The following is a 24,603-nucleotide window of genomic DNA, read 5'->3' on the forward strand; positions in this document are numbered from 1 at the left end:
AAGGCCTTTGCTGTGAGGATGAACATGGTGAAGTTACTATTTTCTTGGAAAATGAAAATGACTCAATTTCAACGTATCACTTGTTTATAATGCTGAGGTGAAGTCTGTAAGGCAACAGCATGCTATTGAAATAAAGTAGAGAGGAGAAACATGTTAGCTTCATGGCTAGGACTTCAATTAAAAAGGCAGATTAATACAATAAAATCATACAGATTTATCTAATAGGCATTTTATATGATAGAAATGAAGAACCAAAGAAGCAGGGAAATCCATGTCTTTTTATGCTATGTTTGATGAAAAATAGATAGTCATAGTCACGCAAAAGTCTGATTGGACAAAGGTGGTATGATCTAATGGTAATAAACTCATGAGGACTTAGCAAGGCCTTCTTCCCCTGATTCTTCTAGCATCTCTGTGTTTGGGGGAAAGGATTCCTTCCCTCTGGATATAGGTAGGGTTTCTCTGGAATGAGCCTGCTCCAAAAGGGAAAGAAAGTGGAGGGAGAAGGCCCTTCCTGCTTCTGCAGTGTTCTCAGATGCCAAATTGCCATAATTTGGGGTAGTAGGTCTTGAGCCCTATCAAAGACCATTCAGCCTCACAGATTTGTAGTTATAATGCTTCTTATATTGAACTATAAGCTCTGTAAATATAAAGCCCAGGAGATGTTAACAGGACTGGACTACTCCAGAGCACAGCTGTGCCTCAGGTTTACCTGCACAGTTTTTGTTCCTAGAAGGTGGAAAGGCGCGATGCTTTTCAGTGGCCTGACACTGTGTAACTCTATGGAACTTGCTGTTCGCAGTTTATATGTTTTTTGTTCTTGCAAGGGCACAGATTTTGTGCACGATGCTCACTAATACTAATATTCATTTCCAGAGAAAAGAATGCCAGGCTTGAGCAAATAGTATAAATAAATTAAAAAGTAAATCTACAAAACAGCCAAATCAGGTGCATTCTTATTTACTCTACTGAAGAGTTCCAGATTTTTAAAATGTGTTGTTTTTTTTAAATGAGGAAAGTTTTTAAATATATATATGATGAATTATATATTTATCATATTTATCATATATATGATGAATTAAAGTTGGTAAATATATGTCTAGACATAATGTGTAATGTAGAAGGAGCCTGTATAAACATTGTTTAAATAATTCAATAAATGTCTACACGCACTTACTTTATTCAGGTACTGTGAGGGATATAAAGATAGTAATAAGTGCACTGCCTTGAAGGAGCTTAAAATCGATTTGAGTGAATAAAACAAGATATAAGCAATGCTACATTCATTTTCCCTTTCGCCTATACTCTAGGTTGTTCTTAAAAGAAAAATTGTGTCATTTGTAGGAAATTGAATGGAACTAGAGTATATTACGCTAAGTGAGATTTGCTAGTCCCAGAAAGTGACGTTTCATATGTTTGCACTCATATATGGAAGCTAGAGAGAAATTGAGAAGGAGAAAGGCTTTAGATCAATAAAGGCAGATATTAGTAGAATAGTGGAAGGGGAATTGGGGAGGATGATTGGGAGGTAAAAGGGGAAATATGTTGATGGAAATAGTTTAAATAACCCTATGTTCATATATGAAGTTATCAATACCATTTTTTTTTTTGTGGTTCTAGGAATTGAATCTGGAGGCATTCTCTCTCCAAGCTACACCCCAGCCCTATTTTACTATTATTTAAAAACAGGTTTTTGCTAGGTTGGTGAGTTTCACTACTTGCTGATATTGCCCTTGAACCTACGATCCCCCTATTTCAATATCCTAAGTATTGAGATTGCAGGTGTGCGCCACCACACCTAGCTACCAATACCAATTTTAATATGTATGGGAAAGAGGAGAAAGGAGGGTGGGATTCAGAGGGAAACACCAAATTCTGTGTACATTATGTTTATATCACTCTGAACTTCACTATGATATATAATTATAATGTGCCAGTAATTAAGAAAAAAATGAGGTGGGCTAGTCATTATTAGAGATGTAAAAGAGAAGATTATATCCTGAGGGCATCATAAAACGAGAAGGCCCATCTGACTAGAGCAAGGGAGAGGTCAGCCCAGAAGGAGGAGGACCTTCAAATTGATTTTATCCTTACTAGAAATGAGGAAACCAAGAGTAAGAAATGGATTCTGAAGAAAAGATAGTTATGTTTATATTAAAGAGATTTGAGTTGATGCTATGATATTTATTTATTTATTTATTTATTTATTTATTTATTTGCGTGTGGGTCTGGGGATGGAACCCAGAGGCATTTGGCCTCCGAGATACAACCGCTGCCCATTTATTTGTTCTTTATTTTGAAGCAGGGTCTCACTGAGTTGCAGAGGGCCTCACTAAATAGCTGAGGCTGGCCGCAAACCACAATCCTCCCATCTTAGCCTCCAGAATGCTGGGATTACAAGTGTGTGCCATTATGCCGGTGAGGAGAATGTTTTTTTAAAGCCTAAATTTGAGAAACATCTGAGTGTGAGTTCTGAGAGAAGGGATAAAGAAAAAAAAATCAGGAGTAACAGTTGAACTTTGGGACTAAATGGAGGAAAAGGAAATGAAATATTGGGTACAAAGTAGGAGAAATAAATTTTCTGAATATAGGGATAAGGGTTTTAATAAAGAGGAAATAGTCAATAGTGTGAGGTGCCAGAGAAGACCATGAGGACTACAAAAGTCATAAAACGAAGCCAGTAGTCAGAGAAAAAATGGCAGCATTCAGGGATTAATGCAGAGGCCAGGAACTGGCTGCCCTTGTGAAGAATACAGCTTAGGTTTATATTTTTCTTGAACTATTTCATGTTAGATCACCTACTATTTAAAAAATTGTAATTGTATTTATTTTAGTTATTTATATTTTTATTGGTGCATTGTAGTTATACATCACACTGAGGTATAGACTGATAGAAAAATACATGTACACAAAACTCAGTATATTTTTCTGTGGATCCCAACCCCTTCCTTCCTTTTCCCCATACATATCATTGAGATTGGCATCGGCAACTTCATATATGTATATCACATTATTTAAATTGAAAAGTTATTGATTTTATTTAATTAAAGTGGAACATTATTAAATTTGTTTAAAGAATATAATTTTAATATATGTAGTGATCCAGATGGCTCGTGGTAGCCATTTATATATTGAACAGCATTCTATCTATGAAATAAAAAGGTGCTCTGATAAGTTGAATGGAGAGGATTTGCTTTATAGACATAAAAAGCTTGAAGAAAGCAGAAATAAAGGAAAAACAGATTAGCTATTTCAAAACAAATTTTCTTAAACTTTTATTTATTTGTTTTTTATAGTAATAGAGATTGAACCCAGGGGTATTCTGCCTCTTAACTATACCCTCAGCTCTATTTTTTATTCTTTATTTTGAAACAGGGTCTCACTAAATTGTCAAGGATTTCATTAAGTATCTGAGGCTGGCCCCAAACCTGCTATCCTCCTGTCTCAGCCTCCCAAGTACTTGGATTACAAGTGTGCACCACCATGCCTGGCTTCCTTATAGTTTTAAAAGAGAGATACTTCTTTATCATATTGCCTGAGGTAGACTGAGGTCCTTTTGATCGGTTCATATGACTCTCCTGGGATATTTTTTATTGACCTATTTTAAAGATCTGTTTGGTGATTATATGGCACTTAGCATAATTGAATTCATTTTTGTTTGGTCCAGTCCATTATGGGGGTCTAGCAAGAGGTCTATTCAAAATGATGACCTCACATCGATTTTGTTTCATGACACAGACACTTAAAATTCTCTTGAAAATTGCAAATATCTAACAACATTAGATTTGAGATTTTTCATCATAACAAATGCCTGAAAGTAATAAGTCTGCACTGTTAGGTGGAACTTTTTTTTTTTTTTTTTTTTTTTTTTTTGCTAAGAACAATACCTGGTTCACCTGCAATATTTTAACATTTTGTCATCTAGATCAGTGGTTGTCAAATCAGCCTGTGACAGAATTAACTCAAGGTCTTGTAAAAAAAAAAAAAGACTGCAGGGCTCACCTCCTACTATTGCAAATCCAGTAGGTCCAAAAATTTGTCTTCCTACCAAAGCTGTAAGTGATGCAGATGGTGCTGGCCTGGGGACTATAGCTTGAAAGATTAAGTGGGAAGGGAAGTGTTTCCTTGTAGTTTCTTGGTGAGGTGGATAACTTTTGTTGAAACAGAGATAGGTCCTATATTCTTACCCAGAAAATAAGGATGATAGTGCCCATTTTGTAGTTTTTAGAAATATAAGTGAGACATTATGTTTAAAATATGTATTGCTAGGTGAGTGTGGTGATGCATGCTTGTAGTCCCGCACTTGTGAGGCTGAGACAGGAGGATCACACAGGTTACAAGCCAGCCTCAGCTACTTAGTGAGGTTCTCAGTAACTTAGACCCTGTTTCTAAATAAAATATAAACTAGGTCTGGGAGTATAGCCTGGAGGTAGAAAGCCCCTGGGTTCCACCCCTAGTACCATCAATCAATCAATACATAGATAAATAAATAAAGTATATATTGCTATACATTAAGGTCTAAATTATTTTAATTTTCTGTAAATGATTCTGTTGGTGTATTGACATTGCTGTTATTTTTCTACTGTATCTTTCTAGAATATTGATTTGGGGAGATAGAGGTCAGATATAGATCCCCAGTCCAGAGCAGGAGTGATCAAGGGTCTTTCACTGTTGTGAAAGAATGAAGGAAGAAGAGATGTATAAAAGAACATTTCTATTTCCATGAGAGCAAAATTGATGTCAAGTGACCAAGAAAAGGAGCAAAGGCAGGGATATAAAAACATGAAAATTCAGTCAGGATTCTGCGATTGCATGTTTTGTGTTTTGTATGTATTTGGGGATACACAGGGTGGCGGCTGGCCTGAGGGAGCAAAGTCATAAATTATCTTGGGGCTCAGGATATATCATCTTCAAAAAGTGACCAGAAGAGACCAAAATGACATCTCAAAGTATTCCACTTTGACATATTGGTTATTTCAAACAGGTAATTGTGAGAAACTGTAGACACTGGAGGAGCTCTGAAAAACTTTAGCATAGGAAACATATCTCTAAAGGAGGTTTTCTTAGTGTAGTACCCATATTAAGAAAAGAGCTATAACAATCAAAAGGAACAAGAAATTAAAACAAAGATTAATATGCAGGATTTTATTAAACTGATGAGCTTCTGTGCAGCAAAGGAAACTGTCAAGATCCTCAAGAGAGAGCTGACAGAATGGGAGAAGATCTTTGCCCACTAATATAGAGGACTAATATCTGGAATATACAAAGAACTCAAAAAACTCACTGCAAAAACACAAGTAACCCAACCAAAAAAAAAGGGAATGTGAACTAAATAGATGCTTCACAAATGAAAAATATAAATGACCAGTAAAATATGAGAAATGCACAACATCATTAGCAATTGGAGAGATGCAAATCAAAACTTCCCTGAGATTTCACCTAACTCCAATTAGAATGTCAATCATTAAAAATACAAACAAAAAATGCTAGCAAGGATGTGGAGAAGTGGGAGCTCTAATATATTGTTGTAGGATTACAAATTAGTGCAACCACTTTGGAAAACAGTATGGAGGATCCTCAGAAGAATGAGAATGAACCAACCATATGACCCAGCTATATCACTCCTGGGTATCTAAGAAAAGAATAGAAACCAGACTATGATAGTAATGCATGGATATCTATTTATAGCTACACAATTTATAATTGACAAACTATGAAAATAGCTGAGATGTCCATCAACATATGAATGGATTGCAAAACTGTGGGCTATACATACAGTAGAATTCTACTCTGCCATAAAGAAGAACAAAATTTTGTCATTTGCAGGGAAATGGATGGAACTGGAAAATATTATGCATGAGTTAGTCAGTCACCAAAATTAAACTTTGAACATTTCCCCTCATATGTGAAAGCTAGGGAGAAATTAGGACACAGGAGAGACTCCAAAGGAGGAGAAATCTTAGTTGAATGAGAGGGGACTTGGCTGAGGAAGACAGGAGGGGGATGGGAAAACTTGAAGAAAGAAATACTTCAATGGACATGATGTACATATAAAAACTCATCAATACCAATCAGTGTCTAATGCAGGAAGATGAGGAGGGAGGAGGGTGAGAACTGGGTGAGGGTTCAACAAGTACTGTGTCTGTGTCTGTGTGTGTGTGTGTGTGTGTGTGTGTGTGTGTGTGTGTACCTCTATCACCCCGAATTTTATCATGATGAACTATTACAATGCACCAATAAAAGAAAAAATAAATTAAAAAATAAGAGAGCTACTCAGAGAAGGATTTTATCCAAAGAATATTATTAAAGTCGAGAAACTTCCAGATGTGGTAGCACACACTTGTAATCCCATCATTTGGGAAGCTGAGACAGGAGGATTGCAGTTCATGGACAGCCTCAGCTGGGTTGCAAAGGGCCTTTGCAACCCAGTAAGAACCGGTTTGAAAATTAAAGAATAAAACATAGTGCTGGGGGTGTATCTCAGAGGTAGAAGGTCCCTGGGTTCTATCCCCAGTACCACAAAAAATAAAATAAAGTTGAGAAACTTTAATATGCATAGCAAGTCAACCTTTATCCACCATACATGTCTTCCCCTCACCTTTCATGATTTGGATTTACCACCTCTAGAAGCCAAGCACTTTTTTTTCCTTTCTGTAGTTTTTGTTGTTACCAAAATATTTGACAAGAACAAATTAGGTGGAGACATTTATTTTGACTCCTGGTTTCAAGGTTTGAGTCTATGATTGGTCAGCCTCATTTCTTTGTGACTGAGGGGAGGTGAAACATCATGGTGTAAGGGCATGGGGGAGGAGGAAAGCTGCTCAGCTCATGGTGGCCAGGATGCAAAAAGAGAGACAGGAGCCAGAAAGAAGATAATCCTTTCCAGGGTACGTTCCCAGTGACCTATGTCCTCCAGCTAGGTCCCACCTCCTATCAATAAATTCAGCTATCAGTGGACTCATCTACTAATGGGATCAAAACCCTCATAACGCTGGGCATGGTGGCTCACGCTTGTAATCCCAGCATTTGGAGGCTGAGACAAGAGGATCGCGGTTCGTGGACATACTCAGCTACTTAGTGAGGCCCTCTGCAACTCAGTGAGACCCGGTTTCAAAATAAAGAATAAAAAATAGGGCAGGGGGTATAGCTTGGAGGTAGAATGTCCCTGGGTTCCATTCCCAGACCCGCAAAAAAACAACAACAACAACAACAAAAAAAAACCCTCATAACCTCATCAGTTCCTCAAAGCCCCACTTCTCAGCCCATGAGACTTCGGGGAACATTCTAGATCTAAACTGTAACAGGATGTTACATACACTTCTTTGAATCTCAAATTTTTGTGGGAGTCCCATGTGTGGGTATGAACATAATTAAAATAGTTTTTCTCCTGTTAATTTGCCTCAATGCCAATTTAATTAGTAGCTGAGCCAAAGAGTCTATAATTTAGAGAGAAATCATATTTCCTTCCTATATCATCCAAAGCATTCAACCCAGTTTTGAGATCCCTGATTAGAAAGAAGAAACTTCTAAGCAGTGGGTACATTATCTCCATTTTTTAAATGACAATAGTTATAGCATTTAAATATCACTTCATTCCTCATAGCTAGTGGTATAAGTAAAAGGATACCAATTCACTTATTTGCTATAAAACTCATGCTTTTTGCTTCTGATCATGGTACCTTTCAAGGTCATGTTATGTACTTTTAAGAATATCACTCTTGCTTGTCCATATGACCTCCTTTGTCTTCAGTATTACTTTAAAGCATACTCTTCAGGAAGTATCCTTTGATTCTAGTCTAACAGGGATGCTCCTCCCATACTTTATGTCTGTTATTGTGATTCACACCTGTGTCGCCAATTGCACATTTATAAATTTCTTTGGCCTCAGAGCTCCTTGGAGGACAAACAGTTCGTGTCAATGTCTCAATTTCTCTAGAGATCAATGCATATTTATTTACCAATGAAAGCTATAAAAGATTACATTAGATGAATATATGGATACGTAGGTAGATGAACAAATAAACAGGAAATAAAGTCTTTGATCTATATTAGAAAATTGTCCGGCTCCTCTACCTGAGCACACTCAGGCAGCTGCTTCTGCCTCAGAAATGGTCCCTCACTTTGTACTGTGTCTATCATGGGGGATGAGCTGTCATGTTCAGTAATGATGATGGATCCAGGCGGCAGTGGTGGCAGTGCAGGCTCAATTAGCAACGTAATTCTAGTCATTCACATCGCAAGTCCTTACTACAAGCATTTATGTGAGTGATATAGGCAGAAGATTCTTCACACTTCCAGGAAGCCATGCCTTTAATGTGTCAATTTGTAGCATTCTGAGGGGGCAGCCCAAACATTTAGGCCATTGACAATATTTCAGGAGTCATCCATGTTTATAGCCACACAACTCACAATAGCCAAAGGATGGAGCTAGCCTTGGTGTTCCTCAATAGTTTAATGGATAAAGAAAATGAGGTAGGCATACACAATGGAATTTCACTCAGCTATAAAGAAGAATAAAATTATGTTATATGCAGGAAAATGAATGGAAGAGAAAATATTATGCTAGGTGAGATTAGCTAGTCTCAGAAAGTGAGTATCATACGTTTTCTCTCATATATTGAAGCCAGAGACATATTGGTAAACAAAAGAGACATCAGATAATGAGGGGAGATACCAGTAGAAGTGTGGAAGAAATTTGATGAGGGAAAGAGGTAGGGGAGAGAGGGAGGAAACTTGATAATCAGTTCAAGCAATCATATGCATATTCATGAAGTTATCAATCCCAGTTTCAATATTATAGATGGGGAAGGGGAGGGGCAAGTTGGAATCAAGAGGAAAATGCATAGGGTGCTGTGCGCATGTATGATTCTATGTTTCGGATTAAACTTCAATATGATGTATAGTTACAATGTACCAATAAAAGTATATTAAAATTACAATAAGTTTGTCAGGAGGCATATTTACCACACCTACAAAAACAGTCTTGACATGCTGGGTGAAGGAACATGGCCCTGTTAAATTTTGCAAAGCCCTGATACTGAGAAAAAGTGTCAATATCCCAATGGCACCATTGGGTTTCAGTTTGGCTAAACCATTAGTGAACCAGGCCAGTCATTTAATATAATCTCTGTGAACCAAGACTTCCATTGAGCCAGAGACTTTGCTTTAGGGGATAGAACTGGAGATAGTTTCACCTAAAATAGCATTAATACTTTTTTATATAAAGTGAAGATGCTTCTGAGTCCAGGCCAGCTATATTCTTGAATATACTATTTCCGTGACAACCTTTACCATCTTGTTAGATTGTTTGTTGATCCACTCCAAAATGGGTATAGCATTCAGGAACGTTACAGTCTCCATGGGCCACGTGTTCAGTTTGTTTTGTTTTGGTACTGGGAATTAAACCCAGAGGAATTCTACCTCTGAGCTAGAGCCACAGCCCTATTCTATTTTTATTTTGAAACAAGATCTCACTAGGTTGATGAAAGTTTCACTATTTGCAGAGGCTAGTCTCAGACTTGTGATCCTCCTGTCTCAGCCTCCAAGGTACTGGGATTACGAGTGTGGGCCACCATGCCTAGCCCAGGTATACAGTTTCTAGAAGAACCTAAGGACAAAATAATAGCTGCTTATCAAAAGGAGTGTTCAGAAGAAGATGAGTCCAGCTCTCAAAGAGTGATTTCAGGTGACAGGACCTCCCTTTGTTGGAAGTTCTAATTAGCCTCCATCAGCTCACAAAGACTTCAAGCTCAAAGGTGTCATTTATGTTGCTGAAGCCAAAGGGGAGTTTAGATGCTGAGGAAGTACTATCAACATATTGGGGGCCTTTCCATATGCATAAAAATATATTGGTCTTGGACCTTGAGTGCCAGTGGGCTAGAAAAAAAGATGTTGGAAATATAATGCATGAAGTGCTGTCAGTACAGTGAATTTAATAACAGTTACAGTGTCTGAAATAGCTAAGGGCATAATAAGATCAACAACTGAATTTGCTAAGCAGTAATCCACTGTAGGGCTCTGGCTCTCCTTACATTTTTTTTTTTTTTTTTTTTTTACTGACCGTACTTAACTGTTGTTTTAAGATATTGTATCTTATACTATTTCTGCTGCTTTAAAGTCCTTAAACAAGCTTGTGATTTCCCTCCTGTCTCCTGAGATTCTCCATTGCTTCTGCTGAATTACCTGAGAGAAAATGGGGAAACACAGTGGGGAGTGATTTACATGTTCCACTAGCATTTCTCCACATGTAACTCTTTTTGATCTGGAGAATTTGCTCTGGAGTTTATGGACATGTATAGTGAAATAATAATGCTGATTATACATTTAGGAGTTAAAGCCACACACACACAAAAAATGGTACATTAAATGGCCCCCCAAAGCCTCATACACAAAGTCACTTTAGATTTTCTATAAATGAATCCTGCTCAAACCCAGTGAGCTAAATCTAGGTGCCATAAGACCCTACCTCATAACTCCCAAAACATGGGACCATGCTGAATACGTTTTGAGTGGTGTGTCCATTGCAAATAGGAGAGTTTGCATCCCTTTTTGCCTCAAAAATTTTTAGTATATTTGAATTGGTATATATAACCCTTGTCTCATCTTAGAAATAGGGAAATTTTTATTCTTAATCTTCTGTTTCCTTAAAGAATCTGAAGGTGGGCAAAGGAGGAGAGAGGGATCTTGAAGCATGGTGGGCAAGACAGCTCTGTAGCTCCAAGAAAAGGACATTTACTTCTTATTTTGAGTGGCAGGGCTGTGGCGTTAAGCTCAACAAAATGGAATTCTAATGTTTTTGTTTCATCCAAAGTTCTATATGGGTAGCAATGCCATCAACACAGCCAATCTTCAGACTGGTAGATTAAAAGCACCCCATTCTGGGGGCCATGAATGATGAAAATAAAATCTGGGCCGCCCATTTGATACATCACTCATGTCAATGCCCACAGTGATGGGCTGTTTTCTGATGAGGACCACGGGAATAAAAGTGCTGGCTGAGCCTGCATCGCTACCACTGCTGCCTAAATTTATCGTCACATTGAATATAGCAGCACATCTGCCATCACAGACTAAGCACAAAGAGCTCCATGCCTCAGATGCAAAGGCTACCCTAGGCATCCTAATTTGGTTCAGTCTGACATTCCCCTTAGCCAGATCAGAGCTCCTCTTTTCTATTCTTCAATGTATGAATCCATTTGTTCACTTAATTTAATCTTTTGTCTTTTTCATTCGTTAAACAAAATTTTATCCCTAGAAAATGAAAAACAGTAAAATATCTTGCTTGTCCTCCAAAAAACTCTGAATGGACAGAGCACTATATAAATATATAATTTATAATAGAATGTGTTAATCACAACTAGAGATGCAAATCATGGAGTTAGAGAAGAGGGGCGTCTACAGTAGACTATAGTGAGAGAAAAAGCCTGGTTTCTGCTCTCTGTGTTTGCAAATTTTTCTCTGTTCACAGTTAGTGCAAGTAAATGTCTTTATAACTATTGTCTGAAGGGAGATGGAACTGAGGGTCACCCATAAATTGGTGAGAAAGTCCTCCCACATACAGAAGACTTAGCTAAAATGACTGGGGAGCTGTCATTTGCTCTATTTCCCAGTACTCGGCCTGCAACCATTTCAGAAATTTCTCCTCACTGGCATACATTAAAGTGAAGGATCATTATTATGCAGACAAAGACAAAAATATGGCCAACATGTTAGTTTATAGTTTTCAGAGATACACCACAAATCCCTTTCATTAGCCCACAAGTCTCTGATCTTTTGTCTTTCAGAAACTCATGATTATCAGCAAGCTTTCTTATTAAGGTCAAGAACTTCAAAAGGTCTAAGATGTTGCCCTTCTTGCAAGCTAAGGCTAAACTGGCTATCACAGTTTTATAGATGCTGCCAGAAGATCCCTAGCACCAGGACAAAGGACTTTGTTACTTTCAACAGTAGCAATAGCCGGAGAACCAATATTTCTAGTCCCAGTTTCTCAGGCGCCATTTTCAACAGGGCCATGCAAACATAGTCACATGACAAGTTCTCATGCAAAGGATCTTTTTATAGATTGTATTATCTCAACTGTGGGAACACATTATCTTTTATAATGGTCAGTAAGCAAACCTATCTTTTGCTCTGGAAGTAGACATTATTTCTATCATGCAAAGATATACTTATAAAAGATCCTCGAAAAAATAGTGCAACACAAAGGCAGCCAGTGTCTGTACTTTCTGAGAGCTCCAGTAGCACCAAAGAGTAGAAATTTCTTCAAGTCTAGAAACTTACATAAGATTAAATCAACTTTTCTGTTTTCATCTTCTTATTAACCATATTAACCATGCTCATCTTTTACCAAATCATCCATTTACTTTGGAATAGTCCAATTTCAATACTCCCTGGTGAAGAGCTTTGAAATTTAAAAACTTGTCTTTGAATAACTGTCCCATTTTATGTTTTCTCTTTGGGAGCAATGCAAAAATGGGTTAAGCAGTACATTCATATTCTATAACTGACATAGCCACATCTAATAATTTTTATTCAGATTTGAGCTATTTTAAGATGCATATTAAAATAAAAACAATGTTGCAGGTATCAAATTTTAAACTTTTTTTCTTTTCTTTTTATTTTTAGCTTACAGGCTGCAGTGGGCCAAAGGAAAATGCTTCACATATTGAGCAAAATAAGAAAAATCAGTGTTTTGAGAATGAAACTGAAGAAAAGATAAGTGTAAGTTGTATATTCTTTATTTCTATGCTTAGTTTTCTTGTATCCTGTGGATACTGTTTGCAGTGTTCGAATAAAAGGGAATGTATAACATAATTTCTGGCTTTGGTCTGGTCAGTACATTGGGTTCCCCAGCTATCGAGCTGACACAGGCTGCGTGTCATGTTGAGGATCTGTGTTTCTCCTTGGGATATGCATTTTAATGCATAGCCTTAAGTTGCCGATACTCAAGCTTTATAAGTGCAAATGTTTTTGTTTAATGTAGAAGGTGTCATTTAAGCTATCTGAGACACTTATGAAATTCTAAATGCTTTTCCTTCCAGGCAAGGAAATCATCTAATTTGGCAATGGCACTGTTTTTCTTCACAATGAAAGGAGGAGGGTGCATGTCCATGCTGGATTCATGCATACTTAGAAAACAAATTTTTGGACATCCAGGCTATCCACAGGGATATTTGTATTTTTGCTTCCTGAAGATGAAATCATTAGGCCTAAGTGGGATACAAATGTGCCAACTCATCAGGCAGCTAAATTAAATAAATGTTGGCATATACATTAGAGAAGCTTGTGTTTTCCTCATGGGAAAACACATGGCATATTTCTATCGTATACAATTTAAACTCCAAAAGCTTCAGCTCGTCTTATAAGAAAGTTACGTGATTTTAATAAGATCCTGAGTATGGACATATTCAGTGGTACTTGGAAAATAATCGATTAATTCTTCTATTTAAATGAATTGCAAGTTTTACATTTTACTGAGGTGCTATTTTCATTCAAATTTGGAAAATAAAATCAAAGACATCATTAAGAACTTTAGACTTCTATTGATGAAGAAACATTTTATGCTTAATGTGGTTTCCTTGGTATTCCATATCTATTAGATCTTAGGACTAATTTTAAATAATTAGATATAATAATTTATTCTGATTAAATTATATATTACATTATTAAAATAATTTGATATAATTTAAAAAGTAAAATAAATTTAAATATGTCCTTTGATTAAAGAAAACTACTATGCAAAAATTTAAGCTTAGAAATTTGATATTTCAGAATTCTAGTGAGAAAGAATGAGGACTTTTTAATCTGCTAATTGGAAAAAGGAGGAAGCTTAAAGAATTAACATATCTTGGCAAATAAGTAGATTGAGAGTTGGGTGGTATGAAATAAAAATGGAGATATTAGGAGGAAGGCTTATTAATAGATAAACAGGGAAAATTTAATTATTACCTCTTAAATTTTTAGGAATAAGGAGCAACTAAAAGGAAATATTTTGAGAGATAATGGATATAATTGTTGAGAACTAAATGTGATATGAAACGTAGAACAGTGTGAGAGAATAAAGGGAACAAATGATTCAGAGACTGTAAGTTGTTACCTTGGCTCTGTCACTAATTGGCCACATGACATCAAGCCGACTAAATGATAATTATTTATAAAATGAGATAACACCTATTGTGCCTGTCCTTTAGGAGTGTAGTAAGTATCAAATGAAACAATGTGAAAGGACTGACAGATACCTGTTCTGGATATTGCATAGATTTGGAGACATGACCAGAGCACTAAGTTCTTCTTTAATTTTCTTGTTTTGGTTAATGTTGTAGTTGTTTCATGGTTAATTCTATTTTCTTCAGCCAAAAACAGATTCTAGCCAATCTTGTTAATGAGAACTGATTGATAAAGGGTCTAAGTGGATACTGTGAACATATCACAGTGAATGGTGCAGAAAGTTTGGTCTTTTTCTGCAAGTACAGAAAGGTAAGCAGATAGAGAGAAATGTTCTTGGAAACATTTTAGCTGAGGAAGAAAGCACAGTGTAGGCATAAGTTGTAATTAGAAGCCAGAGAACTGGGGTTGTTGTTTCCATACTTACTATCTGGGTAGTCAGGAACAAATCCCTCAGCTTTTCTGTGCCTTGGTTTCCTAAAGCGAAAGATTTTGATAGCTACAAAGGTTATAACAGATATTAAAAGGACCTACTTTTTAGTTTATAAATATATTTACATTTTGTTAAATAGCTATATCTTCTGATTAATAATAATTTTGCAGCTTGGTTTTATTTACTATCTTTTCCTACGTTTGAAAGGACACTTCTTTTTCTTAATGCCACTCAGGCACGGAAAAGGATTGTGTGTGTGTGTGTGTGTGTGTGTGTGTGTGTGTGTGTTTGGGGAATGAGGAACAAGAGTTCTATTGCCTTTGTATACCCACATTAGATGCTGTTTCTGCTTCCTGTTTTAAAAGTGATGACTCCAAAACACTAAATAGCCAAGTCAACCTTTACAAAGAATGAAGTTGGAGGCCTCATTCCTACTGATTTCAAAAACTACTAAAAAGCAAGAGTAATCCACATGGATAACTATATGAACCAATGCAACAGTAAAGAGAGTCCAGAAATAAATCCTTGCATATAAGACCAAATGATTTTTATAAAAGGTTCCAATTGAGGTTAAGATAAGAGAATTATAAGTTTGAGGCCAGCTCATGGTAACTGTGAGACCCTGCTTCAATTTCTTAAAAAGGAGAATTTAGGAGTGTAGTACAGAGATAGAACATCCATGGGTTCAATCTCCAGTACCACCAAAAAAATAAAGAAAAAAGAAAGAAAAAGAAAAAAAGAAATGTGCTGATAGTACACAATGGGAAACAAGAGTCTCTTTAAAAGATGTTGGCGAGAAAACTGAATAGCCACAAGAAAGAATAAAGTTGGACTCTTAATTTATGCCATGTACAAAATTTAACTAAAAAATGGACTAAAGATAAAAGTAGGGCCTAAAATGACAAAACTGCTAGAAGAAAACACAAGACCTAAATTTATAAAATTCCTAGAAGAAAATGTGGGAAAAATGTCAGGACATTGGATTTGGAAGTGATTTTTTGGATATTATATTAAAAATATAGGTAACAAAAACAAAAATTAACAATCAGACAAACTTACAGACTTACATCATTAAACTTAAAGACTTTTGTCCATCAAAGGAAATAAGAGTGAAAAAACAGTGAACAAAATTAAATATTTGGAAATCATATATATTATGAGTGATGAATATTCAGGATAAAGAATTTCTGCAATTTAACAACCAAAATAAATAAATAAATAAATAAATAAATAAATAAATAAATAAATAAATAATAAAACCTGGTTTAAAGGTTTAAAAGTGGGCAACAAACTTGTTGAATAGACTGTTCTTCAAATATTAGTACAAATGGCCAACCTTCTTTTTCTTCTATTACTATTGTTATTAATTTGTGTGTGTGTGTGTGTGTGTGTGTGTGTGTGTGTGTGTGTGCATGCACACACATGCTAGGAATTGAACCCAGAGGTGTTCTACCTTTGAGCTGTACCACTAGCCCCCTATTTTATTTTCTGTTTTGAACAGAACCTTTCTAAGTTATTAAGGCTGAACTCAAACCTGTGATCCTTCTGTCTCAGACTCCCAAGTACTGTCTTTACAGGTGTGTACCATCATGCCTAGCTATGTAGACACTTATGAAAAAATGTTCAACATTACTAATCATGAACAGAAATGCCAATTAAGTTAACAATGAGATATCGCCTCATGCATGTTAGGATGACTATTATCAAAAGAAGAGAAAATAACTGTTAGCAAATATATGGAGAAATTGAAATGCTTGTATATTGTTATTTAGAAAATGAAATGGTGCAGCCATTGTGGAAAACAACATGGAGGTTCCTATAAATATTTTAAATAGAATTACCATATGATATAACAATTCTAAGTATATCCAAAATAATTCAAAGCAGAATTTTATTTTATTTTTTCTCTATGAGTTTTTATTGGTGCATGAGAGTCTCACATCATAATGTAAATCATGATGACAATTATGTACATGCACACAGTACTTGGTGGGAACCCCCCAACATCCCCATTTTCCTCCTTCTCAATACAGAGTACTGAGATTGACATTGATATATTCACATATACACATAAAGCTGATAATAGTTATTCCTTCATTAATCCTAACTCTTGCCCCTTTCCTTCCTCTAGAAAACCTTTTTGGCTCCACTTAGATTTCTCCTCTGTTATCTGTAGTCCTTCTGATATCTCAATTACTCCGTAGCTTTCATATATTAGGAAAACCATATGACCTTTCATGTTCTGTGACTGGTTAGTCCCATTTAACATAATATTCTCTGCATTCTTCCATTTTCTTGTAAATGACATAATTTTGTTCTTCTTAATTGTTGAGTAGAATTCCCTTGTATGTATTTCCAATAATTTTTAATTCATTCATCTGTTGATGGGCACCTGGGTTGGTTCCATAATTTGGCTTTTGTGAATTGTGCTGCTATGAACATGGGTATGCATATATTACTGCAGTTCTCTGGTTTCAACTCCTTTGGAAAGATATCAAGTAGTGGTATAGCTATCTCACATGGTGGATCCATTCCCAGTTTTCTAAGGAATCTCAACATTGATCTCCATAGCAAATGAACTAGTTTGCAGTCCCACCAACAGTGTAGAAAAGTTCCTATTTCCCCACATTTTTGCCAACACTCATTGTTATGTGACTTCCTGATTATTGCCATTCTGAATGGGGTTAGGCGGAATCTCACTGTAGTTTTGATTTGCATCTCTCTGATTGCTGATGATGTTGAACATTTTTTCATCTATTGGCCATTTGTATCTCTTCTTTTGTGAAGTGACTATTCGATTCAGTTGTCCATTTCCTGACTGGGTTATTTGTTTTTCTACTGTAAAGTTTTAAAGTTATTTGTAGATTCTATAGGCTTTCTCTTTATATTCTTGATGCTTTCCTTTGATGTGCAGAAACCTTTTAGCTTAATGCCTCCCACTTATTAATTCTTGTGTTAATTTCCTGAGCTTTGCAGGTCTTGTTGAGGAAGTTTCTACTATGCCTCTATGTTTGAGTTTTAAAACTATGCCATTCTCTAGCAGCTTCACGGTCTTTGGTTTCACTACTAGGTCTTTGATACATTTCAAGTTTATTCCTGTGCAGGGTGAGAAGTAAGAATTTAGTTCCATTTTTCTACAAATGGAAAACAAGTTTTCCCAGAAATATTTGTTGAAAATGTTGTCTTTTCTCAAGTGTATGTGTTTGGCCCTTTTATCAAAGATGAATTGGCTCTTTGTGGATTTGATTCTGCATCTTCTGTTCCATTGGTCTATGTGCCTGTTTTTGTGCCAATAACATGCTGTTTTTATTACTACACATCCGTAGTATAATTTGAAGTCAGGAATTGTGATGCCTCCTGCATGGTTCTTATTGCTGAGAATTGCTTTGGCTTTCTGGGTATTTTGTTTCTCCCTATGGAATTTATGACTAGTTTTTCTACTTCTATGAAGAATGGCATTTTGATGGGATTGCATTGACTCTGTTGATCATTTTTTTGTAGAATGGCCATTTTGATAATATTTATTCTGCTTATTGAAGAGCAAGAGAGATCTTTCCATCTTCTAAGATCTTCTAAGAGATCTTCTAAGAGATCTTTCCATCTTCTAAGATGGAAAAGATCTTTCCATCTTCTAAGAGCAAGAGAGATCTTTCCATCTTCTTTTTTTTTTTTTTTTTTTGGTGGTACTGGGGTTCCTGGAAGCCCTTCTACCTCCGGGCTACACTCCCAGACCTATTTTTATATTTTTATTTGGAAACAGGGTCTCCTAAGCCAGCGCGCGCGGCTGGCTTCGAACCTGCGCGATCCTCCTGTTTCTGCCTCCCAAGCGCGGGGATTACAAGCGTGCGCCACCACGCCCGGCTAGATCTTTCCATCTTCTAAGTTCAATCTTCTTGTTCAATTTTTTTCTTTAGGGTATTATAATTTTCATTGTAGAGGGCTTTTTTTCCTTTTTGGTTAAGTTTATTCCTAGATATTTTATTTCTTTTGAGGTTATTCTAAATGGAATTGTTTTCTGTATTTCTACCTCTACGGATTCATGGTTGGTATATAAAAAAGCGATTTTAATTTTTTAGGTTGATATTATATACAACTACTTTCCTGAATTTATTAATTAGCTCTAGTAATCTATTGGTTGAGATTTTTTGCATCTTCTAGTTATAGGATAATATCTTCAAAGAAGAATTTTAAAGAAATAAGTGTACCCCTATGTTTATTGCAATATTTTTTTCACAATGCCCAAGAGGTAGAAGCAATCCAAGTATCAAACAGCGCATGAATGGACATTGAAAATGTAAAAAGTAAAATAAAAAATTATATAATGGAATTCTGTATAGCACTAAAAATTTAGTCATATGCTATATTGCATGAATTTTGAAGACATTATGCTAAGTAAAATATGTTTGTCACAAAAATGAAAACAAACATTAAATGATTCCATTCATAAGAAATATCTAGAATATTCAAACCCTTAGAAACATAATGTAGAAAAGAGGCTGTGGGCCAGGCTTGGTTGCGCACGCTTGTAATCCCAGCATTTGGGAGGCTGAGACCAGAGGATCACGGTTCACGGACAGCCTCAGCTACTTAGTGAGGCTCTCTGCAACTTAGTGAGACCCTGTTTCAAAATAAAGAATAAGAAATAGGGCAGGGGGTATAGCTTGGAGGTCGAATGCCCCTGGGTTCCACCCCCAGACCCACCAAAAAAATAAAAAATAAAAAATAAAAAGAGGCTGTGTAGGGATGGGACATTGAAGAAGGGAGAATTACTCTTTAGTGAGTATTAAGTTTCAGTTTCAAAGATGAAAAAGTTCTAAGAATTGGATGTGGCAATACACATCTGTAATCCCAGTACTTGGAAGGCTGAGAAAGGAGTATTACATGTTCAAGTCTATCCCCAGTAACTTAGTGAGACACTGTTTTAAAATTAAAAATAAAATAGGGCTAGGGGTATAGCTCATAGGTAGAAAGCCTGTGGGTTCAATCCCTAGTACGCAAAACAAACAAGCAAAAAACAAACAAAAAAACATTCTGAAGGTATGTTGCACAGCAATGTAAATATATACAACATTGATGAACCCTAAAAATGGTTAAGATGGTAAGTTTAAGATTTTGTTTCTGAAATAATAATAGTGATTATAACGAATTAATTTTTCTAGAGCAGCAAATTAAAAATATCATACCATCAGAGAATTAGAAGTTTAATGATAATCTAGAGCTACAACCCTTCTTAATTTTATTTTATTTATTTATTTTTTTGGTGGTACTGGGGTTCCTGGAAACCCTTCTTCCTCCAGGCTACACTCCCAGGCCCATTTTTATATTTTTATTTGGAAACAAGGTCTCTTAAGTCAGCAAGGCTGGCTTCCAACCTCTGCGATCCTCCTGTCTCCGTCTCCCAAGCCCAGGGATTACAAGCATGTTCCACCACGCCTAGCATCCTTCTTAATTTTAAATATTCTCTATTGCCATCCTGCTGAAGGGAAATCTATCACCTCCTGGAAAGCCTTTACTTAAAGGACATTTACGATCTCCCAAGGTAGTTCATTTCATATGGGAAAATTTGAATATTCTTCTTTTTATAAAACACATGATATTCAAACTATATTAGCACTGAGAATATTTTCTACTTTTTAATGTCAGTGAAATTTAGTGGTAAACTTCTAACCATCTGAAATTATTGGGGGAATTTTTAAAAATTTTTAATGGAACATTATAGTTAACTCTGGCTAATTTTGATTTACTAATTTAAAACATAGAATACAATTACTTCTCATTTCCAGATTGATGGAGACAGTGTGCTTCATCTTTGAGTATCTAGTAGTGTATCAGTACTCTCTACTAAAGATCAACAACTGGGCTGTCTGTTACCATTGCACGAGATCAGGCTCACATTTTACCAACACTGGCATATTCATGAAGCTATTTTAAACCAATCAATCCAAATGTCAATGCATTTATTTACAAAGTAAATGTACGTATTTATAGCAGCTAAAGCACTATAGAAATGAAGTTTTATTCATTTAATATATCTGCATTTAGAGTCCTGATTTATATTCTTGATTATGTTAGGATTCTGATTATGTTCCCAAAAAGGAAAGAATATTCTCTTCCTGTATGGAGCACTTAGAATGAACATTGAGGTTCATTGTGGCATCCTGGTATTACCTGGATCAGTGAGTTCAGTGCTTTTTGAAAGCACAGCATATCACCATTATAACAAAGATGGGATGGGACCTTGAGTTAGGTGATCATGGGTCATGCTAGTTCATTCACTAAGTCAATAGAGTGTCCACCATGCTGGTTTACCAACTCAATAGCTTTATAAATGTGTAAGTCAATTGTAAGATTATACTTAATTCACTGTAAAATTATACTTACCTCACTGGTTATAAATAGTGATAATATTTAGGTTTTAAATCACAGCTTGCTCAATAAAAAGTTAATGCGTATTTATAAACCACATATCTGATAAGAGCTTAATATCCAAGGTTTATAAAGAACCCATGCATTTCAATAGTGGAAAAGCAAATAATTCAGAGAAGATGGATAAAAGAATAAAGAGACATTTCTTCAAAGGAGACATAAAAATGACCAACAGGTATATGGAAAGATACTTAACATGATTTTACTTTCCACTAGGGATATGGAAATCAAAATACTATAATATATGACCTCACATTTGTTAGAATAATTAGAATATCTATTATCAAAAAGCCAAAAGATAACAAATGCTATGTGGGCATAGAAAAAGGGAACTCTTAGACACTCTTGGTGGGAATGGAGATAAGCACAATCATTATAGGACATGGGGTGTATATTTAAAAATAAATTAATAATAAAACTAGCTTATGTGGGGCATGTTGGCACATACCTGTAGTCTCAGTATTTGGGAGGCTGTGACAAGAGGATTACAGTTTTGAGGTCATTCTCAGCAACTTAGACTTTCAGCAACTTAATAAGATGTTTTTCAAAATTTAATAAAATAAAATAAAATAAAATAAAATAGGGGGTTTAGCTTGGAGGTAGAATGCCCTGGGTTCCAGTATCACCAAAACCCAACTAAACAAACAAGAACCCCAAAAAGAAAAATTGTTCTTCTGTGGAAATTTTTATTTGTTCATTCAAAAATTATCTATTTAGAATCTATTATGTTCTTAACATTAGTGACACAGCCTTGCACAAAGCATATAAGGTTTCTGCTCTCACATAACCAACTTCAAATAGGGCAGATAATTAAGATATGAATAAAAAGGATACTTTCAAATTGAGATCACTGTTATAATGAAGGTAAACCAAGATCATGTGGTGGGGAACAATGGAAGAGAATCTAATTTAATTACAGCAATCAGTTTAAAATGGTTTTACTGAGGGGTAACACCCAATTAGAAACAGGAATGATGAGGAGAGAGATGGTGGTGGTGGGATTGTGAAGATCTAGGGGAAGAGAGTTCCTAGAACTAGGAACCATGAATTCAATGCCTTGAGAATGATCAGAATGAAATATATTTAAGGAACAGATAATAAGCTGGTGTAAATGGTGTGTAAGAAGGATATTTAGCAGTACTGTTGAGGTTATTTATATTAACTTAAAAGCAAAATTGCTTTTCAGATCATATAGCTTTTTAAATTTGTGACTTGCACACAACTATTGGATTTTTGGAATCTATTCAATTCACAGCACCATATAATAGTAGGAATAATGGAGCCTCAGGAGAAATGTACTTAATGTTCAGCAAAGTTTGTGTGAACTTGTGATATTTCAGGAAGACACAATTTTATGGAATATTTTCTTTGTATATTGCTTATCACATACAAATTTCAGTAGTTTACTTAGATTTTAATGATAATAATTGGGAGAGCTATATGTTTATCAGTCAGCTGTGTTACAACTCACATATATAAGCAAAATTGACAGTCAGCTGAGGTCTGCACAAATGAAGACCATGGGTAAAATCTATTGGGCTGAAAGTAAAAATTTCTTGATTTCTATAGCTAGCAATTGTTGATTCATTTAATATTTAGCTTATTTAATTTTTATATTTCTTTTGAAAATAGAGATAGTTGACTTGCACAAAACACATAGATGCCTGCTTTTCATGATTATCAGGAATTGATACTATCCTGATATTTTTTCATAATAGAAGCTCTTTGAAAAAGTCAGTCCTTTTCCATTTGATCCTAATTTTCTGCCTGCCTCTGGAGAATTTGGAAATGAGGGCAGGCATTTTGCCATGACCTGCCTGCAGTCTATTTATTTTACTAAGCTAACAAGCTTTGCAGATGTCATCCATGTGCCTTCTGTCCTGAGTGTGTGGGGAACAGACACAGGGGATGGGAGTCCAGGTGGGTGGATTTCTTCTGTTATTCCCCTTGGAGCTTATCTTTCTAATTTGGAGTCCATTCCTTCTGGGGTTGCCTCCAGGGCCCTTACAAGCTATAAAAGGGCATAGTGTAGAAGCTAGAGATGTAGCCATCCTTTTAGGTAAATTCCAGAGTTTTGGACACTAGTCTGGATGACATGAACTTTCACTTCAGGTTGGAGTCACCTAGTTTCTGTGTCATCTAGGTCAAGTTACATATCTTCAGGGAGCTTCATTTTCTGTATTAATAAGATGAGAAGATTATAATTCCTTCCTGAAGGGTGTTATAACCATATTTTGATGTATTTCCTACAGTAATTCATATATCTACAAGATTATTTCTGTGAATATTAATGAAAACTATTTATTACTATTTTTTTTGTGTGTGGTACTGGGGTTCCTGGAAGCCCTTCTACTTCCGAGCTACACTCCCAGACCTATTTTATATATTTGTTTTATTTGGAAACAGGGTCTCTTAAGTCAGAGAGGCTGGCTCCGAACCAGCGCAATTCTCCTGTCTCTGCCTCCCAAGCTCTGGGATTACAAGCGTGTGCCACCACGCCCAGCGACTATTTTTCCATTATAAGAAAAACATCTAGTTTCATTAGTGTCCTATTGAAACATCTCAGCTAGAATCTGCCTTTCTTTATTATAGATGACTGCTCCAAACCATACTTTCTTGCATAAGACTAGATTTCTTGAGGAAAATATTTTATTTACAAATACCTTAAGCTATTTGCACCAATATTTTCCTTCTTTAAATATATATGCAACTATATATTATGCATAATTATAGCTTACATATATATTGTAGTTATTGCATATGTGTATGGTTCTCATATGGAAAAAGAATGCATATCATAGATTTAAATAGGTTTTTTAAAAATTCCCTAACAATCTCAGCAATATAGTGAGAAATTTAGGGAGATCCTCTCTCTAAACAAAAAATAAAAAGGACTGGAGGGGTAGTTTGGAGTTGGAATGTCCCTGGGTTCAATTTTCATGTGCACAAAAAAATCTATCAAGAAAAAATAAATAACTACTAGAGCTATGATTATTATTTTATTTTACAAATACGTATTTTGTACCTTCTAGGTACTAGGTACTATGATAAGTTCCAAGGATCTACCTTAAATTTTCCCTCCTAGAGGCTTAGATTCTAGGACTATACACCCAGGATATATTTTACCTCTAGAAATTTTTTTGCTTTTGAAAATGAACAAAATAAAAATAAAAGTAATGCACTTAAATGGTTAAGGCACAGACGTTCAGGAAGTAATTTCTAATAGTAATTTTCTGATATCAAACTTTAAAGGATAGATTTTTCCAAGAATCAGTATATTGCTGGCATGGTATCATTAACCTTAAGGAATTATCAAGTAAAGTAGTTTGCAAGCTGTGTCTTTATAGCTTGGCAAACACTTCTTGTGAAATCACAAGTCCATCTGATCTCTATGTCTGTTAAAAATGCTTCTAACTGATGCCTTGTTAATTTTAAAAATGAAGTAATGTTTCCCTTGAGGCAAAGATGTGGATTATCTTCTACCATCTTTATATCTGAGGGAAATCAATGGAAGGTAAAGTATACACAAAGTAGAAAGCAACATTCTCAGTGGGACGGTGTTTTAAAATGCTATACATTCA

The 24,603-nt window shown here is 35.6% G+C and overlaps 1 protein-coding gene across 7 annotated transcripts in view; it reads left to right on the forward strand.

The window, feature by feature from the left end:
* DLG2 (discs large MAGUK scaffold protein 2) overlaps window positions 1-24,603 on the forward strand; it is a gene marked incomplete at both ends in the record, with an annotated part of 2,113,672 nt that overhangs the window by 401,413 nt on the left and 1,687,656 nt on the right. For 6 of the 7 annotated variants that reach the window (XM_080704556.1, XM_080704554.1, XM_080704555.1 and 3 more), the window contains one exon: window positions 12,625-12,720. The exons of the other annotated variant lie outside the window; for it this stretch is intronic. In XM_080704556.1, coding sequence (XP_080560682.1) covers window positions 12,625-12,720 — 96 coding nt within the window. The remainder of the gene's footprint in view (window positions 1-12,624; window positions 12,721-24,603) is intronic. 7 annotated transcript variants of the gene reach the window in all.

Source organism: Muscardinus avellanarius (assembly GCF_963383645.1).
Source record: "Muscardinus avellanarius genome assembly, chromosome: 1".
In the NCBI taxonomy this organism is placed as follows: Eukaryota; Metazoa; Chordata; class Mammalia; order Rodentia; family Gliridae; genus Muscardinus; species Muscardinus avellanarius.